Source organism: Urtica dioica, chromosome 12 (genome assembly GCF_054948205.1).
Source record: "Urtica dioica subsp. dioica isolate 48M chromosome 12, U.dioica_male_clone48M_v1_H2, whole genome shotgun sequence".
NCBI lineage: Eukaryota > Viridiplantae > Streptophyta > Magnoliopsida > Rosales > Urticaceae > Urtica > Urtica dioica.
The window spans coordinates 10,212,249-10,228,411 of NC_142767.1; the positions used below are offsets into that span (position 1 = coordinate 10,212,249).

General features: G+C 32.3%; 2 protein-coding genes across 2 annotated transcripts; one reads left to right on the forward strand and one right to left on the reverse strand.

Moving 5' to 3' along the window:
- Positions 1 to 1,309: 1,309 nt before the first annotated feature.
- Positions 1,310 to 1,744, reverse strand: LOC149379029 (uncharacterized). The gene has a single exon (XM_089603933.1). It carries the CDS (start codon positions 1,742 to 1,744, stop codon positions 1,310 to 1,312), a length of 435 nt encoding a protein of 144 aa, XP_089460059.1.
- Positions 1,745 to 9,561: 7,817 nt separating this feature from the next.
- SIM (cyclin-dependent protein kinase inhibitor) lies at positions 9,562 to 10,525 on the forward strand. Its single transcript, XM_089604441.1, has one exon. The coding sequence runs from the start codon at positions 9,872 to 9,874 to the stop codon at positions 10,229 to 10,231; it is 360 nt and encodes a 119-aa protein (XP_089460567.1). The 5' UTR covers positions 9,562 to 9,871; the 3' UTR covers positions 10,232 to 10,525.
- Positions 10,526 to 16,163: the final 5,638 nt, after the last annotated feature.

Here is a 16,163-nt window from a genome sequence, read left to right on the forward strand (position 1 = left end):
AAACAAAACTAATTTAAATATTTATAAAATTTATAACAAATATATAATTCTAAAAATATAAATTATGTAAATATAACTAATTAAAATAAATTTATAACTAATATATAACTAAAGTTCTATATATATAAATAACTAATATATATAACTAATATATTAATTAATCCTATAACTAACTAATATTTATATATATACATATATATATATATATAAAGTTTTAAAAAAAAAAACTTACCGATCACGTACGGGGAGGGAGAGCGCGCGGCCAGAGAAGGGGAAGTGGCCAAGGAAGGCGTCGGCGGGGAAGTGGCTACGGCGTCGGCGGCGGAGCGGCGGAGTAGTGGCGGAGCGCGGCGGAGGAGCTGCAATGGGAGAGAGAGAGGCCGGTAAGGAGAGAGATGTGAGGAGAGAGAGAGAAGTGAGGAGAGAGAGAGAGAGTTACCGGGTACGACGAGGTCGGCGTCGGTGGCACACGGCGGAGGAGGGAACGGCGACGGCGGGAGAGAGAAAAAGAGAGAGAATCGATTTAGGTTAAAGAAAGAGAAATTGGGAAGCTGGGTTGCGATCTGGTATTTAAAGACATTTACCGACGATTTTTTCGTCGCTAAATGATTTCATTTCGTCGCTAAAAGAACTTAAATCGCCAGACATTTAGCGACGATTTGTTCGTCGCTATTAGTAAATTTCACATATTTAGCGACGATTTTATCGTCGCTAAATCATTTCGTTTTAATTTAATGGGAGGGATTTTTCCCTCTTTAAAATTCGTCGAAATTCGAAAACATTTAGCGACGATTATTTCGTCGCTAATTGTATAGCGACGATAAAAACTATTTAGCGACGATAATATCGTCGCTAAATGTTTTCGTTTTAATTAAATTGGAGGGACTTTTCCCTCTTTAGAAGTCGAAATTAATTCTACATTATTAGCGACGATATTATCGTCGCTAAATGAATTCACAAATAATTAGCGACGATTTTATCGTCGCTAATTATATTCCCGCGAACTTAGCGACGACAAAAAAGAATTAGCGACGATAAATTCGTCGCTAATTATCTTTGCCGCCAGACTTTAATATTTTTCGCCCCAAAAAATTAGCGACGATAATATCGTCGCTAAAAAGGTGATTAGCGACGATTAAGTCGTCGCTAATAGTTTCGTCGCTAAATGTGGTATTTCTTGTAGTGCTTTAACACTCACTATAAAATAGTTAGGACTTGATACCTGATCTTTTAGGTTGTTTTAAATAGTTTTTATTTTTATTTTTATGGAAATTGGATAATTTCATTAATCAAATGAGGTCCTGAGTAATCAGGGACCAGAGTGGATATCACCCTCATAGAATACACGATCAGGGAAAGAACATGACGCTCTTGCAAGAGAGTGAGCGACAACATTCGCAGACCGTTTTTCAAAAACAGGAAAAATATTCGGTAAAGAAGACATTAAGCTTTTACAATCCTCAATTACTTGGCCAAAGTGGGATATTAACCTCCCCTGCTGAAGAAGCCCGTGGACAGCTTGCTGACAATCTGACTCAATGATAACATTGTCCTGGTTGTGGCGCTTGGTCCAACTCAGAGCCTCTCGAATTCCAATCGCTTCAGCAACCTCTGGAGCAACCATCCCCGGATAACTCCCACAACCCGCCTGGATCATCCTTCCTTGAAAATTCATGACCACAAAGCCGTACCCAGACTTGGCCTCTTGCTTGAAAACTTCCCCATCCACATTAACTTTGAGCATATTCTCCTCAGGCCTTGCCAATTTCTCTGAAACCTCACGACATTGCCCCCTTAACTCCGATCACTTGACTAGATTTCTTATATAGATAGTGTTGCTTTATTATTTTTTATAATAAGAAAAATTAAATAAACAAAAAAATCATAAACTTTGATATTTATAATTTTTAAATTTCAATTTTCTTTGAATTGTATTATGCGTTTGATATTTATTTATGTTTGGATGATATTAAGATTGTTGGTTGTTAAGTTTTTTTTCCCAAACGGGTAAATGTGTCTACCCGACTTGGTACCCGAAAATTTTAAGCGGGTGATGGGTCCGACACTTTTGTACCTGATCAAATGGGTAACAGGTAAACTCGTTACTCAATCCATTTCAAATATTGGGTAACAAGTCTTATTTTTACCGAGTCCGAGTTGTTAGGGGTAACAACCCAAGTCCCGTATCGGAAGAATATGCAATGATTGTCTTGGATATAACTGTTCCACTAACCCCTATAGTACGAGGTGACATCCCAATGAGGTGGAAAAACGGGTCGGGGTTCTATAAATGGTATCAGAGCCAAAGGTTCGGGAGCACTAGGACATTGGGTGTGTTTGAGATATGGAAGGAGAAGCCCTCGATGTGATGACCTCGCGATGGGAGTGCCTTGTGTCGAAAGTCTTCATGATAATGATGAAGGTCAGGAGGCGTGACCTGTTGGTGATTAGCGGTGGTACAAGATGATTTTGCTAGAGGGGAAGTCAAGTGTATGTGGTCTTTGGTTTGATAGGAGGATTGTTGGGGTAACAACCCAAGTCTCATATCGTAAGAATATGCAAGGATTACCTTAGTTATAAGTGTTCCACAAACTCCATTAGTATGAGGCCTTTTGAGAAGGTGCCCGAAAATAAAACCGTGCGGGCTTGGTCCCAAAGTAGACGATATCATTCTAATGTGGAGTTAAGGTGAGGTGACAGACTAACGAGGTGGAAGAATGGGGGTAAATAAGAAACTTCAAAACATTGATTTTAAGTTTTTGACATGGTATATTTCATCAGTGCTAAAACCAAATCAATTTCGGTTTGGTTTTGACCCTTCTTTATATATGAATCTGATTTCATTTTTTTTAAAAATGGTCAATAACAACTCCAGTTTAGTCCAAAACTGAAATTCGATTAACCAAATATGCGATTATCCAATTTCTCTAAATTCAATATCCAGTTATAAAAATTGAAATTCGCTTATCTAGTTCTTTAAAATCCGGATCTAACTTTAAATCTTTTTAAAGAAACCTTGTTCTTAAAATTATTAATCACTTTAAAATTAGTCTTTAAATGGGGACTCTAGTCAACTAGCCATTTTAAAACGTTGTAGTTATAATATGGCCGACGTTGTAGTTGTAATATATTAGTTTTTTTTTTTTTTTTACTAAATATCCGTAAATATTTATTTTTATAAATTAAAAATAGAAAATAATTGAAATCCCACAAATTAAGCAAAGTACTGTTTCTATAATTCATGCCATTAATTATTTCTCAAATAAAAAAAAAATTCGCTACACTTTATTTTCTATTTAATTGAAAAAAATTAGTAAATGTTAGTACATCAAAATATGAAAACCCCATAAGTTAATTAACGACAATTAACCAAAAATTTACTTAGAACTTAAAATTAAAAACCATACAAAATCAGCGCTTATTAACTAACGAAGATTTACTAACGATTCAAAAGTATAAAACCAACTAGCGCCTATAAATGTTAATTAACAAATCTAGAATTTAGGAGGTGGTCGGCGTTTATCCGCGGCTACAAGCCTCCGATCCAAAACGACAGAATCTCATCGTAATCTCTGACCACCCATGTTGTAACACCTCGATATTGACGAGGCGTCGCTCTGTGATTGGCATGGCACTACTACAAAATAGCTTTTTGCTTCTAATCAGAAGCGATATTTTATTTTTGGAAGTGATATGTTGCTTCTAATTTAAATACCAAAATAATAAAAACATAATTGAGATTGACTTTAGAAGCGACATGTCGCTTCTAAAGTTAAAAGACTTCATTGTGTTATAGCATTTTCATTTTCGTTTGTTTGGCGCTTAATAACTCAATTGCCGCTTAACATTTTCACTTTCAATTGCCGCTTAAGATATACATTTTAATTTTTCTTTGTAAAGGCCTTTAGACATTTTGACCTTTAGTCGCTTCTAAATGCTTTTTTTTCCTCCTAATGTGATCTGACGAATAGCCAACAACCACAAGAGAAAATGAATTCTCTAAATTGTTTAACATAAATATGGATATAACAAGCAATAAAAAAAAATGCTGAAAGAAAAGTAATAAATAAAAATGAAAATACTGTTTGGAGCCCAAAAACGACGGAATTTGGTTAAAATAATTGTAAACTCGAAAATTAGTCGCGAAATTATTTATGTTGGCATGTTTCCACTAAAATCACTAGTGATTTGAGAAATTATGATGTCGTGTTCGAGTATGCATCAAAGAGAGAGAGAGAGAGAGAGAGAGAGAGAGAGAGAGTAAAATTAGGGATTTTGAAATTAGATTGTTTTTTTTTTCTCAAAATAAATCTAATTAACTAATTAATAAGGGTATATTAAGCATAAAAATACATCATATGCCATGTCAGCATGATGGCTATTTATTTATTGTCTTCTAAATTTTGGATATATTACAATTCTCACGTTTGAAATGTGGCCTAGTTGGGGCTGAAATTCTTTTTAAATCCAAAGCATGTCTAAAACTAGTACATTGATTAAACATGCATAGAGTAAAAATGAGTTATACAATGCTCTAACCCTGCCTATACTAATAATACAATAATCCAGAATGCATAAGAAAATAATAGTCCATGCTCTAAAAATGCATAAAAAAGTAAATTCCAAAGAACAAAGCGTTGGTTTTTATCTAAAAAAATATATTTTATTATCGAATAATCAAATTTGTCAATACTGAAAATCAATATTTGGTCCACTTTCTAAAAATTGATCGGTTATCAGAAACAAATTTTAGTCTTATGACGTGACACTGATTTTCGCTTTTGCATTGGTTCGATTATCGATTTTATCCAAATTTAGCTTATTTTTGTACAATCTTAATCACAATGAAACGTTGGAATTTATAACAACCAATGTTTAGTTGGTATTGAAATATACCCTAACGGACGAGTATACATTTGCATTCAAAATCTCACATTTATTCATCGTTATTGTAATAAATCATGCAACAATTGAGAGATTTCAGACCCCTAAACATGAATCTCACAGTGATTTAATACTAAAAAAATGATGCCAGAAAAACTTGAATCTTAAAAATCTCATGCCGTCGACAAGAAATAAAAAATTGAGAGATATGAGTAAATAATTGTTAATGCAATATAATGCTTTTTTTTAATAGTGTAAATAAATTAATTAAGTGTAGTATTCAACTGAGAGTAATCGTTGAATCAAGCATTGTGATATTGTAGCTCCATCACACAAAGATCGCTTGTTCTTGTTCACAAACAATAAGGCTCCGTTTGGAACCCGGAAAGTAAGAGAGAAAATGAAAATAATAGAGAAAATGAAAATGTAAGGGAAAATAATAGAAAAAGTCAAAATTCTAATTGTGTTTGAAAGTCATAGAAAATATGAGAGAAAATTGACGGGAAAATAACGATTAAACTAGGGACGGAGCTAACTCAAGTACAGGGTGGGCTCTAGCCCCCTCCCCCTCAATCTTTTTTATTTACATTTTTTGCCCATTTTTAAATTTTTTTACAATCTTTACCCTAAAATATTTACACTTTTGACCCATTTTTTTTAAAAAATTTCATTTTTACCATGAATTTTTTTTAATTATAGCCCCCTAAATTTTTGTTATTTATATTTTTTGCCCATTTTAAAAAAAATTACATTTTTACCCTAAAAAATTTACACTTTTGACCAATTTTTTTAAAAAAAATTTCATTTTTAGCATGATTTTTTTAATTAGCCCCCCCTAAATTTTTTATTTACATTTTTTGCTCATTTTTAAAAAGTTTTACATTTTTACCCTAAAAAATTTACACTTTTGACCCATTTTTAAAAAAAAAATTCATTTTTACCATGATTTTATTTAATTAGCCCCCTTAAATTTTTTTATTTACATTTTTTGCCCATTTTTAAAAAGTTTTACATTTTTACCCTAGACAAATGTGGAGAGATTCTCATTTTCCATTTGATTTTCGAAGGAAAATGAAATTCTTATTTTAGTTATACACTTTTCCTCGCATTTTCCATCATATTTTTTTTTCTACCATATTTTCCTCAATCCAAACAACCTAAGTAAAATAGGAGGGATTTCCATTTTCCTTTCCCTCATGTTTTCCGGGTTCCAAACGGAGCCTAAAGGAGTTGAATGAAATAATAACTAAAAGGGTAAAAAGTACATTTGTAATTCCCATATTTTTTTTTGCAAAGCAGTGGGGATTGAACCCACGACCTCCACACAGGAGGTGGTGTGGAATTACCACTAGGCTATCCTAGGTACCACTGTAATTCCCATATTTAAATATATTAATAAAGCGTAAACCTTGGAAGATATTTAATAGATCCAAATGAAATAAAGTAGTTGTGCACAGAGTAGAAACGAAAACATATGAAACGCGAGATTTTTAGTGTCAATTTTTTAGTGAAGTCAATTGACATTATGAATGAATATTGAAAAACGTTTGTGAGCTTTTTAGTCTAAAGATTCAATCTTAATCTTTGTTCATATGGGTGCATAAGGTCTCTCCAAATAACCAATAAAATAGGATATGTTAAATGAGCTAAGCTAGAACAAGATTCAAATTTTGAATGAAGTTCATTTTGAAAAATGCAACTAGAAAATTCTCTTCGTGCAAAAACTGTTTTTTCATTAAAATTGTCAAAATATTTAGGTTTATCATATGATGCTAAATGAAATAAAAATCTTCGGCTATATTAAAAAATATGGTCGTTGTATATAATGTATGAATAAGTCAAATTTAATCATTGATTTTACACATGTAAGTTTTCCTATTCATCTTGGATTATTTAAATATGATTAATGAAAGGTAAAATTGTGATTGGTACTAAACAACATCACAAAGATTCAATTAGGCTATGTACCCCTATGTGGGAAGTATGATTTCAATGAAGGATTGCTTAAGACACATTTCATTTCGTTGAAATATGTAAAGTAAAAATTAAATGACTTGATTATGTGCTTATTGGTTGTAATCATTTCACAAGGATTCATTACTTGATTGTGTGATTCAAACGAGAGAGGGAATGCTTTAACCTTGATGGTTGGTGGCTTTGACTCCTTGAATAAGGGGCGTGATAACACTTCTAGACGGTTTTGGAAGGCTATGTAGCCTTCGATAGACCACATCCAAACCACACCAAGCAAGCCTCATTTCCTTCTTTATTTTTGAAATAACTCTCTCTCTCTCTCTCTCTCTCTCTCTCTCTCTCTCTATCATAAGTTGACCAAGAATACCAAGTAGCCATTTGACTAAGAAATTTCATTTATATGCACTTGATTTATTTGTGCCCACACACAATTCTAAGATTATTTTTCTGTGAGCATAAAGTGGGACCCACACATTTGAGTGTCGCTGACGTGTCAGTGCGCTGTTAAATATCAATACTTTTTAATACGATCTTCTGGTGAGTTGGCACTCTCTTTCCTACCATAGTATGAAAAAATTTCACATGTGTTTAGAACTTTGATACGGAATTGTTAATGAAGCTACACATGATTTATTTTTATTTTGTTTAGACCAAATATCATCATGGATGTATTTTTGGATAAGGAAATACAAGCAACTCAAATTTCCGTCGGAACTACTTTCACTCATCTACTTTTTTTCAACTTTATCAATTTTTTTTAGTATTGTTATTATATATATATATATATATATATATATATATATATATATATATATTATCTACAATAGATATCAATATTTATTTAAATATTGATCTCCGTTCACTATTTTAAAAAAAATTATAATTTTTTGCACTTACAATTTATAATTTTATACTGATAAACATTAATGTATAAACTATTGTAAATAATGGCCTTCGTAAAAAAAAATCCATTAAAAATAAATATGTAATTGACAAAATATTTTTGCGGAAATAACTCAATCGAAAAGCGCCATATCATCTGTGAACAAACGCCATAAAGATTATTAATGACATCATTTTATAAACGCTATCGAATATACACCATTTTGAGAAAGAAAAAAATGATTATATATTGCTTAGACTCTTCTCCATCTCTCGTTCCTCTCATTTTTCTGTTTTATTAAAAAATTAGTATGAATTTTGATTGAAAATAACAAAATTACCATACTTTAAAGTAATTTCATTCAATTACGAGAAATATATTGCTAAACCAGTCACTTTATTAAAAAAGATTCAAAGAAGTTGAAACATATCAATGATCGCAAAATCAAGGAATTTTCAGATTTTCGTGGATACGAAAATAGTTAAAACATATCAAAGATCTTATGATTGGCCGTATTCATTCGCGTTGCCAAGCGCGTGTGCTTGGGATTAGATCTCTAAAAATTCAACAGTTACCAACTTTTGCCTCTACCGTAAGTTTTACGTTACTCCTTCTCAAATTCCTTAAACCAAACGGCCATTTTACGACTTCAAAAGAATATTTTAAAAAAAATAAATTATTTACGACTCATCTACTCATAATTTACAACAAATCCATGTTTATCCTCTGCGGTGTGTAATAACATTAAAGCAGGCAGCAATTGGACACGTGGACAAAGCAAGGCTATTATTGTCACATTGTAACGTAAAGGATTGACTATTGACAAGCGGCTAAATGTAGTTATACAATACTTGTACATATACAATTAGATAAGACCGTCTTTGAATTCACCAATTAAAGTACTTTTTAAGGGGTATTTTTTTTTCTTTGGGGAATGGAAATTCTGGGATACATATTGATCTTTTTCATACGAGATAGCTCTTGAATACTGTTCAACAGCTCAATGATAACATAAAAATATCAATGAGGCGTTACAACTCTATAAAGTAGATTTCAAGTGACAAGTAAATATGAAATGATATTTTTTTTTCCTTTCTTTCCAATTAGCTAACGAAATACTTCTCTAGAAAAGAAAAAGAATAAATACCATTGATGAACGCAAATTATTATTTCATTTAATGGAAAAAAAGAAAATCATAGTTTGAAGATTGTACGTCTACCAATCAGGTCAAATACGTAACATGCATCAAGTGTTTTTAACTTAATAGGTAGTTTTACTTTTGTGGAAATTAATAACATTGGATGATTTTCTTGAGAAAATCTAGTTTCTAAAACTGCATAAAGAGGTCATTAAATAATAAGCAGAAATAATGACAAAGGTCGGAGCAATAAAGCTGACCCAAAATATCCCAGCTAGGTGACAAGCTGCTTTCTCTGTTTTAATGGGGCTATTATGAGATTTATTGATTTACAAGGAAAATATATAATATAAGAATTACAAATAAATAAAATCTAAAAAAACAAAACAAAAAGGAAAGAGGAACCCACAAATCTAACCTCCAGAGTTCAGACCCAGCTCAGTCAGTTGTGAAATGGAAAGTTTTGGTAATTGTAAATAAAAAATAATAATGAAAAAAGGAAAAAGACAAAATCTACTTGTAAAATACTTGAAGTTAAAGAAAAAAAAAACCATTTCTTCGAAATAAATGTGTGTAAAAGATGCGCACTACAGGTAGAGTATAAAATTCTTCCTCTACGGTAGAATTCTTTAAATATTTATATATATAAATACACAAATCATCTGATCTGTCCAAAGTCATTTTCCCTAACAACAAGATAGAATAAAGAAGAAGAAACAACAGCCCATCAAAAAACCTCTCTCTCTCTCTCTCTCTCTCTCTCTCTCTCTCTCTCTCTCTCATCTGAATTACCTTCCAACGCACGACTTGAAATCACAAACCATTGTTTTCAAATATATATGAATACATTTATCCCTCCCGTATACAATAAACCACAATTGTAATATTTACATAATCATTGTGTGTTCACATAATTTTTTTTTTCTTTTTTTTTTTTACACCCACACATCGATCCAATTACTATTCTATACCGAGATCAATATATACATCCATGTCTCACGCGGATCTAGAATTGTGCCAAGAGCTCCCAAAGATCAGAATTCTTCGGCCCTCGCCGGAGATAAAGCCGATTCAGACGCCGGAGCAGCCATCGGAGGCCAAGTCCAGTACCGCCGTCGACGACGATGAAGAGTGTCAGACTCCGACGTCGGAGGAGCACCGGATCCCGGAGGTGCTGACGTGTCCGCCGGCGCCGAGAAAGCCGTCGGCGGCGAGAGCTCCGGGGTGTAAGAGGAAGCTATCGGAGCTGGATTTCTTCGATGCCGAGAATCGCGACGAGGTCGAGAATTTCTTCAGATCGAGCTTCGTTGTTGATGTGAAGCCCAAAAGAAATTGCTGTCCTTGTAAATGAATACAATCCTTTTTAATTCTCTTTCTTTTTATTTTATTTTATTTGTTCTTTTTTTTACACATGATTTTTTTTTCCCTCTTTCTTCTTCGTCTTCTGGCATATATAAGTGATTGTTAGGTTGAATTATGATTTCTTACATCATCAACTATATGTATGATTTCTTACGGACCACAGGTTAATATATACTTATATTAATTCTCGGTTACAGACGATATTACGTATGTGGATCTGAATTGTACAAATTATGAAAAAGTTTATATATTATGAGTGTTAAATTTTAAGTCGTTGATTGAATTATTGTTTGTCAAGGTGCAATTTGCATTCACATGTTTGTTATCTTGATCTATCTTTTTTGTTCTTCTTTTTCATGATAATTATGGGTACGTGTTTGAAGCGAATACGGTAGATGGGTTTGGTGATTGCTTGTATTGTATGCTATGATGAACTGGTAACTAGTTTAAAATAAATAAATAAATAAAGGAAGAAGAAAACACATCATGATTCATGTGGTGGCTTTGATGAAGGTTTTAATTAGTTTGCTTTTTTTCCTTTAATTTTTTTTGTTGGTTGTTGGTTTTAGATGGTTGATCTGTCTTGTTTATTGTCAATTCTTAACTTTGAGTGATCGACACGGCTTTGGGTAATGGATAATCTTGATTCCCCGTGTTTTTTTTTTTTTTTTTTGGAGATAGAGAGAGAGATTTGTACGCTTTGATGATCCCAAAGTTGATGCATTGGTGGGATGTCACAAACAACCCCAATTCAATGTGATTCTTTTTTTTCTTTTTTTTTTCAATTTTATAAAAAAAAAATTCAATGTGAATTATGTGATAGAGTTTTGTCTGTTATGACGACGGACCTCATTCAAACAAATTTAAAATAAAACCGCTGTATTAAAATTATTTTTTTCGAAACGATATTAAAATATAAACTGCACGTTAAATGCTTGGAAATTGTATTTATAAGTAGTCCATTGTATACCCATAAGAAATAAGAATGGGGTAGGCTGTAATTTGATCTACATGGTTTTCAACGATGCTGAAGCTAAAGTAAAAGTTCTCATGATTCACGATTCCGTATGAATTAGATTGAAAGAGAAATACTTTGACAAATCTCTAGTGGAAAAATATTGTATTAATATATAGTTTGTTATATATCTTGAGAAATTTTTTGGATACAAGTCAAATCTCATTCTCTGCTACTCTTTTTTTTCGTACGTATAATATATTTGATTACAATCAAATCAGAATATCGAAGAATTGAACTCATATACTCACTCAAGAACAGATCTCACGGACGAGAAATAGTGTTATCCAAACTAGACTAGTACTTAAGTTAATCTATAGAATTTTATATCTTTGCTCAATGTTGGCTAATATTTTTTCCTTAGTAAATAGAAACAATTCGTTCTTTGTTTCCATGTATTAAATCATTTGCAATATATCTTAAAAATTGTAAATACATTATTATAACATTTTTGTACTATTTAGTAATACAATATTAGATCAGAAATTTATAACGTAGTGAAAAAACATTGTGTATTTGCCAAATTATTCAAATACAGTCTTTCAAATACTTCACAAATAAGTTTTTAATTTTGTATGCAATTATTTTTATAGTTTTTTAACAAGTAAAATTTTGTTTCCATACATGTACAAATATTGAGTTTAGCGTAGTGTGGTTAATAATATTTATGGTATTTTTTTCAAAAATGAATCAAAACATTAAAAATAGGGAAAATAACACATTTATACCATGTGTTTTAGTGAAATGTCGAGTTTAACCCTCGGTTTTCAAAAATGTCGAGTTCATACCCTCTGTTTAACTAAAATGACAAAATTATACCATCTGTTTAACTAAAATGACGAAATTATACCCTGAAATAGACAGCAGTGTCACAAACATTCTTTTTATTGACTTTTCATTGACGTTGACTATAATATTTATATATAAACACCAATTATCTTTATTCATTCGCGCCATATATGTAATTTATTTAAAAACTAAAAAATAAACAACAGTCTCTTAATCGTGAAGAACACAGAAAGAGGCAAAGGGGTAAACATCGATAGTTGATAGTCATAAAAATCGCATATTCGAACAGAGTATCCAGGATTTAGAGTTACAATTCGAACACGGAATGAAGTCATTTCTTAGGAGGTATGAGTTTTATTATTTAATTTCAATTTAAGGCTATTTTTATTTCAAAATTGAGAATTTGGAAGTTAGGGCACTGATTTAGATTTGATTTGGTTTTTCTTATATAAGAGTTAATATCAATGAAAAGGATATTTGTGACGCTGTTATTCATTTCAGGGTATAATTTCGTCATTTTAGTTAAACAGAGGGTATAATTTCGTCATTTTAGTTAAACAGAGGGTATTAACTCGACATTTTTGAAAACCGAAGGTTAAACTCAACATTTCACTAAAACACAGGGTATAAATGTGTTATTTTCCCTTAAAAATACTTAACTAATAAGCCTTCACTGAAACATTAATCCACTAAATTTTTGTCCCAACATTTCACAGCGTAAACTTTTTATTCTGACTTTAGTTCGAGAGTATTTTTAAGGGTGAAGCGGCAATATAGCCAAATAGAACTTAAGCTTTTGCAAAATAGCCATAGTTTGTCAACTATAAGCAAATTAGCTAACTTAATCTAGGTTGGATTAAATTTAATCCCAACGAACTATATAAGACAGAATGTAAGGTTTATGATGGCTGGATTAAAATTAATCGAGGCAGGATTAAATTTAATGACAATCTAGAAATCCAACAGATCTGAAGCAGAACCGAAATGAGGATTTGAAGCAGAACCGAAACATCTCCTTCTTCGGCGACGTGATTCTTGCGTCCTCGATGCTCGCGATGTTCCCGATCGCTCTGACGGCGGCGGCGGAACCGGATCGCCTTCAGGGCGCGCAACCGGCAGCGGCGGCTCTACACCAACGGCGGGGGCGGGGCCTACTGGAGCCACGTGGCGTTCTAGCACCCGGCGAGCTTCGACACGCTGGCGATGGACCTGGCGACGAAGCGCGAAATCGTGGAGGACCTCGAGGCGTTCGGCGGGGCGGAGGAGTTCTACAGCCGCACGGGGCGGGCGTGGAAGCGCGGGTACCCTAAGTCTGATTCAATCCTGGATTAAAGTTTTTGAGAGATGACTATTTTACCAAACAAATGAAACTATGACTATTTTGCAAAAGCAATAGTTTGAGATTGGCTAGTTCATACCATTTTTCCTATTTTTAATTCGACCGATAAGAAAATTCATTAATAAAAACCTTAATAAAACCTATCACTATTTTTATGTCACGGGTTGTGCCAAAAATAGTATTTTGTTACAGACTGAAACTAAAAAACCACTATTTACAAAAGAAAATAAAGTTATAAAGTACAACAAGAATGATCACAATTTTATACAACATATATAAACTGATCATGTTCCAACAATATTAAGAGTTCTCATATAATATCATTTATCTCGATGAAAATAAATAGATTAGTCAATTTAATTTTTCTTTTTGAGGAATATAGAGTAAAATTAATCCCAAGGATATGTAAAAGGATAATAATGTGAATTAGTCACCTCTTATACAACGATGATCAATTCAATACTCAAATTTATGATTTTTTTTAATTACGTACGATTTACGAAGGATAGCTTTTGAAAACTACGTAACCCTTCTTCGTTCCTTTCCAAGATTTAAATTTCTGGGCCATGATTCATTTAAGAGCCATCCATGTGCCTATATTAAAAAACTGTCTATACATATATGCAATAGTATATTTTAAAAAACACAATGTTATATATCATTATATTGCACGTCCTAGAGAACTAATGACTACGAGACAAAAAGCATGTATATTATATTATACACCGAAATTGTCTCCGGACCCAGCTCAGCCAAAATATATTGATTATGACAAAAAAAAAAATATTAAATAAATAAATAAAAAGATGAGGCCACACAATCAACAGCTTTGAAAGGACATTTTAATTGGTCGTTTTAGTGGTTGGCTTCAATTTAACGGGTCCTAAAGTTACAGGAAAAAAAGTGGCTTAAACAACATAACAATACTATAACACAACTTAGGAAAAAGAAATTGAGATAAAGATGAAAAAGAAAATCAGTCGTATATGAGCAAGAATATCTTCATAATTAATCATATCACAGGCTACTAGTACTACTTGAGAACGTCCTCTTGCTATGATTGGAAGAGAGCTTAAAGTTTAAGCTAAGATATTATACATAAAAATATACATATATTGTGCCTTGATTTTTTGACGGAATAATAAAACGAGCACCTTTGTCAATCATTATGATTATAAGCTTTTATGTACATCTTGGGTTTCGTGAGAGAGAGATCTTGATTTATAGGAGGCTTGGGAATGAAGTGAAGTTGTAGAGTGTTGGAAAAGGGTCCAAACAAAGTTGTTGCTCAAGGCAAGCACAAGATTAAAAGAGAGACATCTACTTTTTAAATGCTTCCAAAAGTATTGGAATTGGGTATATATATTCAGTCAGTTACAAGTTTAGGAAGCGTCACAATCAAGGATATGTATTGGAAAGCACAAGGAAAACAAAATATTAAAAGATTGCAATTTAACTCAGAAAGTATATATATTTTTTTCTCTTTTTTTTAACCCGCAAGGAAAAAGGATTTGTAAATATGTATTCTTTGAGGGTAAAACTGAATGCATGCATGGAAACCAAAAAAATTTAATTGATTTTTTGGATTAATAAGTCACACAATTTGTTCATGGTTATTATATTAAGTGCCAATTCCTTGAAAACTTTGAAAGATATTTAAACCTTTATGCTGATTAATTTCTCTCTCTAGATAACGACACTCATTGTGTTAGATCAGATACTATAAGCATAATTATTACTAGCTGTTTATCTTTGATGTTATGCCATGTTTAATTATTTTACATAATTTATATTTCTTCATTAAAAAAAGATGAGCTTATAATTTTTATTTTTTTTATTTTTAGGATGATAGGTAGAAATACTTGCTACATTTGGTTTCATGTAGGGAGTCAATCTGGGGGTAGGTTGTAGAGAAATTCATTTGCAGAGTCTGCGAGAGATAAATGAAAGTTCATATGTTTTTCTCCTCATTCACAATCGTTGGCTTCGTGCTTAAAGAGCACTATGTTTCTTTGTGATGCTTGTTCGGGTTCTCACCTCCAAGACCATAAAAATTGGGTAAGAGAGGAATCAATCCCGATTTGACATCAAATGTATACCTCATGGGGATCGGTAGGTGATGCAAAACAAGTGGTAGTCAACGGCCGTTATCGTTAGCTCTTTGTGTGCCTTTTGGTCTTGCACCACTAGAAATTACGAGATCACTAATTTGAAATCTTCTACGTAGGAATTGTGAGATGATAGGAGAGAGATGATCGAAACTGAGTGGAGATAGATGAAATTTAAAGAACCGCACGTAAACATAGTGCTCTAATGAGTTGAAGGACCAAAGTTGTCAATGAGTAAGTGAGAAGAACCTCGATTTTAGGCAAAACGCTTGTCATTCGTTTTTAGATTAAGTGTTTAAAAACTAGTGGTTATTAAAGGTTTTAACTTTTAAGGATTGTATAAATATTTTTGACCTAAATCCTTAAAATTGTAATTATTATTGCACCCTTATTATTAAGGTTTAGAACAATTACATATTGAAAACTTAAGTAGCAATAGATAATTAATATCTTATGTAGATCAAGCTAAACAAGAATATAAAATTTCATAAAAACTTTAATATGGATAAGAACAACAACATTATCAGTAAACATTGAACAAAGTCGTGGAAGCCACAATTTTCAGCTCCTGCTTTGGGCTTCGAAATTCCCTTTATTTATCCAAACTAGCCTAACATAACAGAAGAAACACAATTATCACAAAAGACAGAAAAAGAACAAAGAATATGGT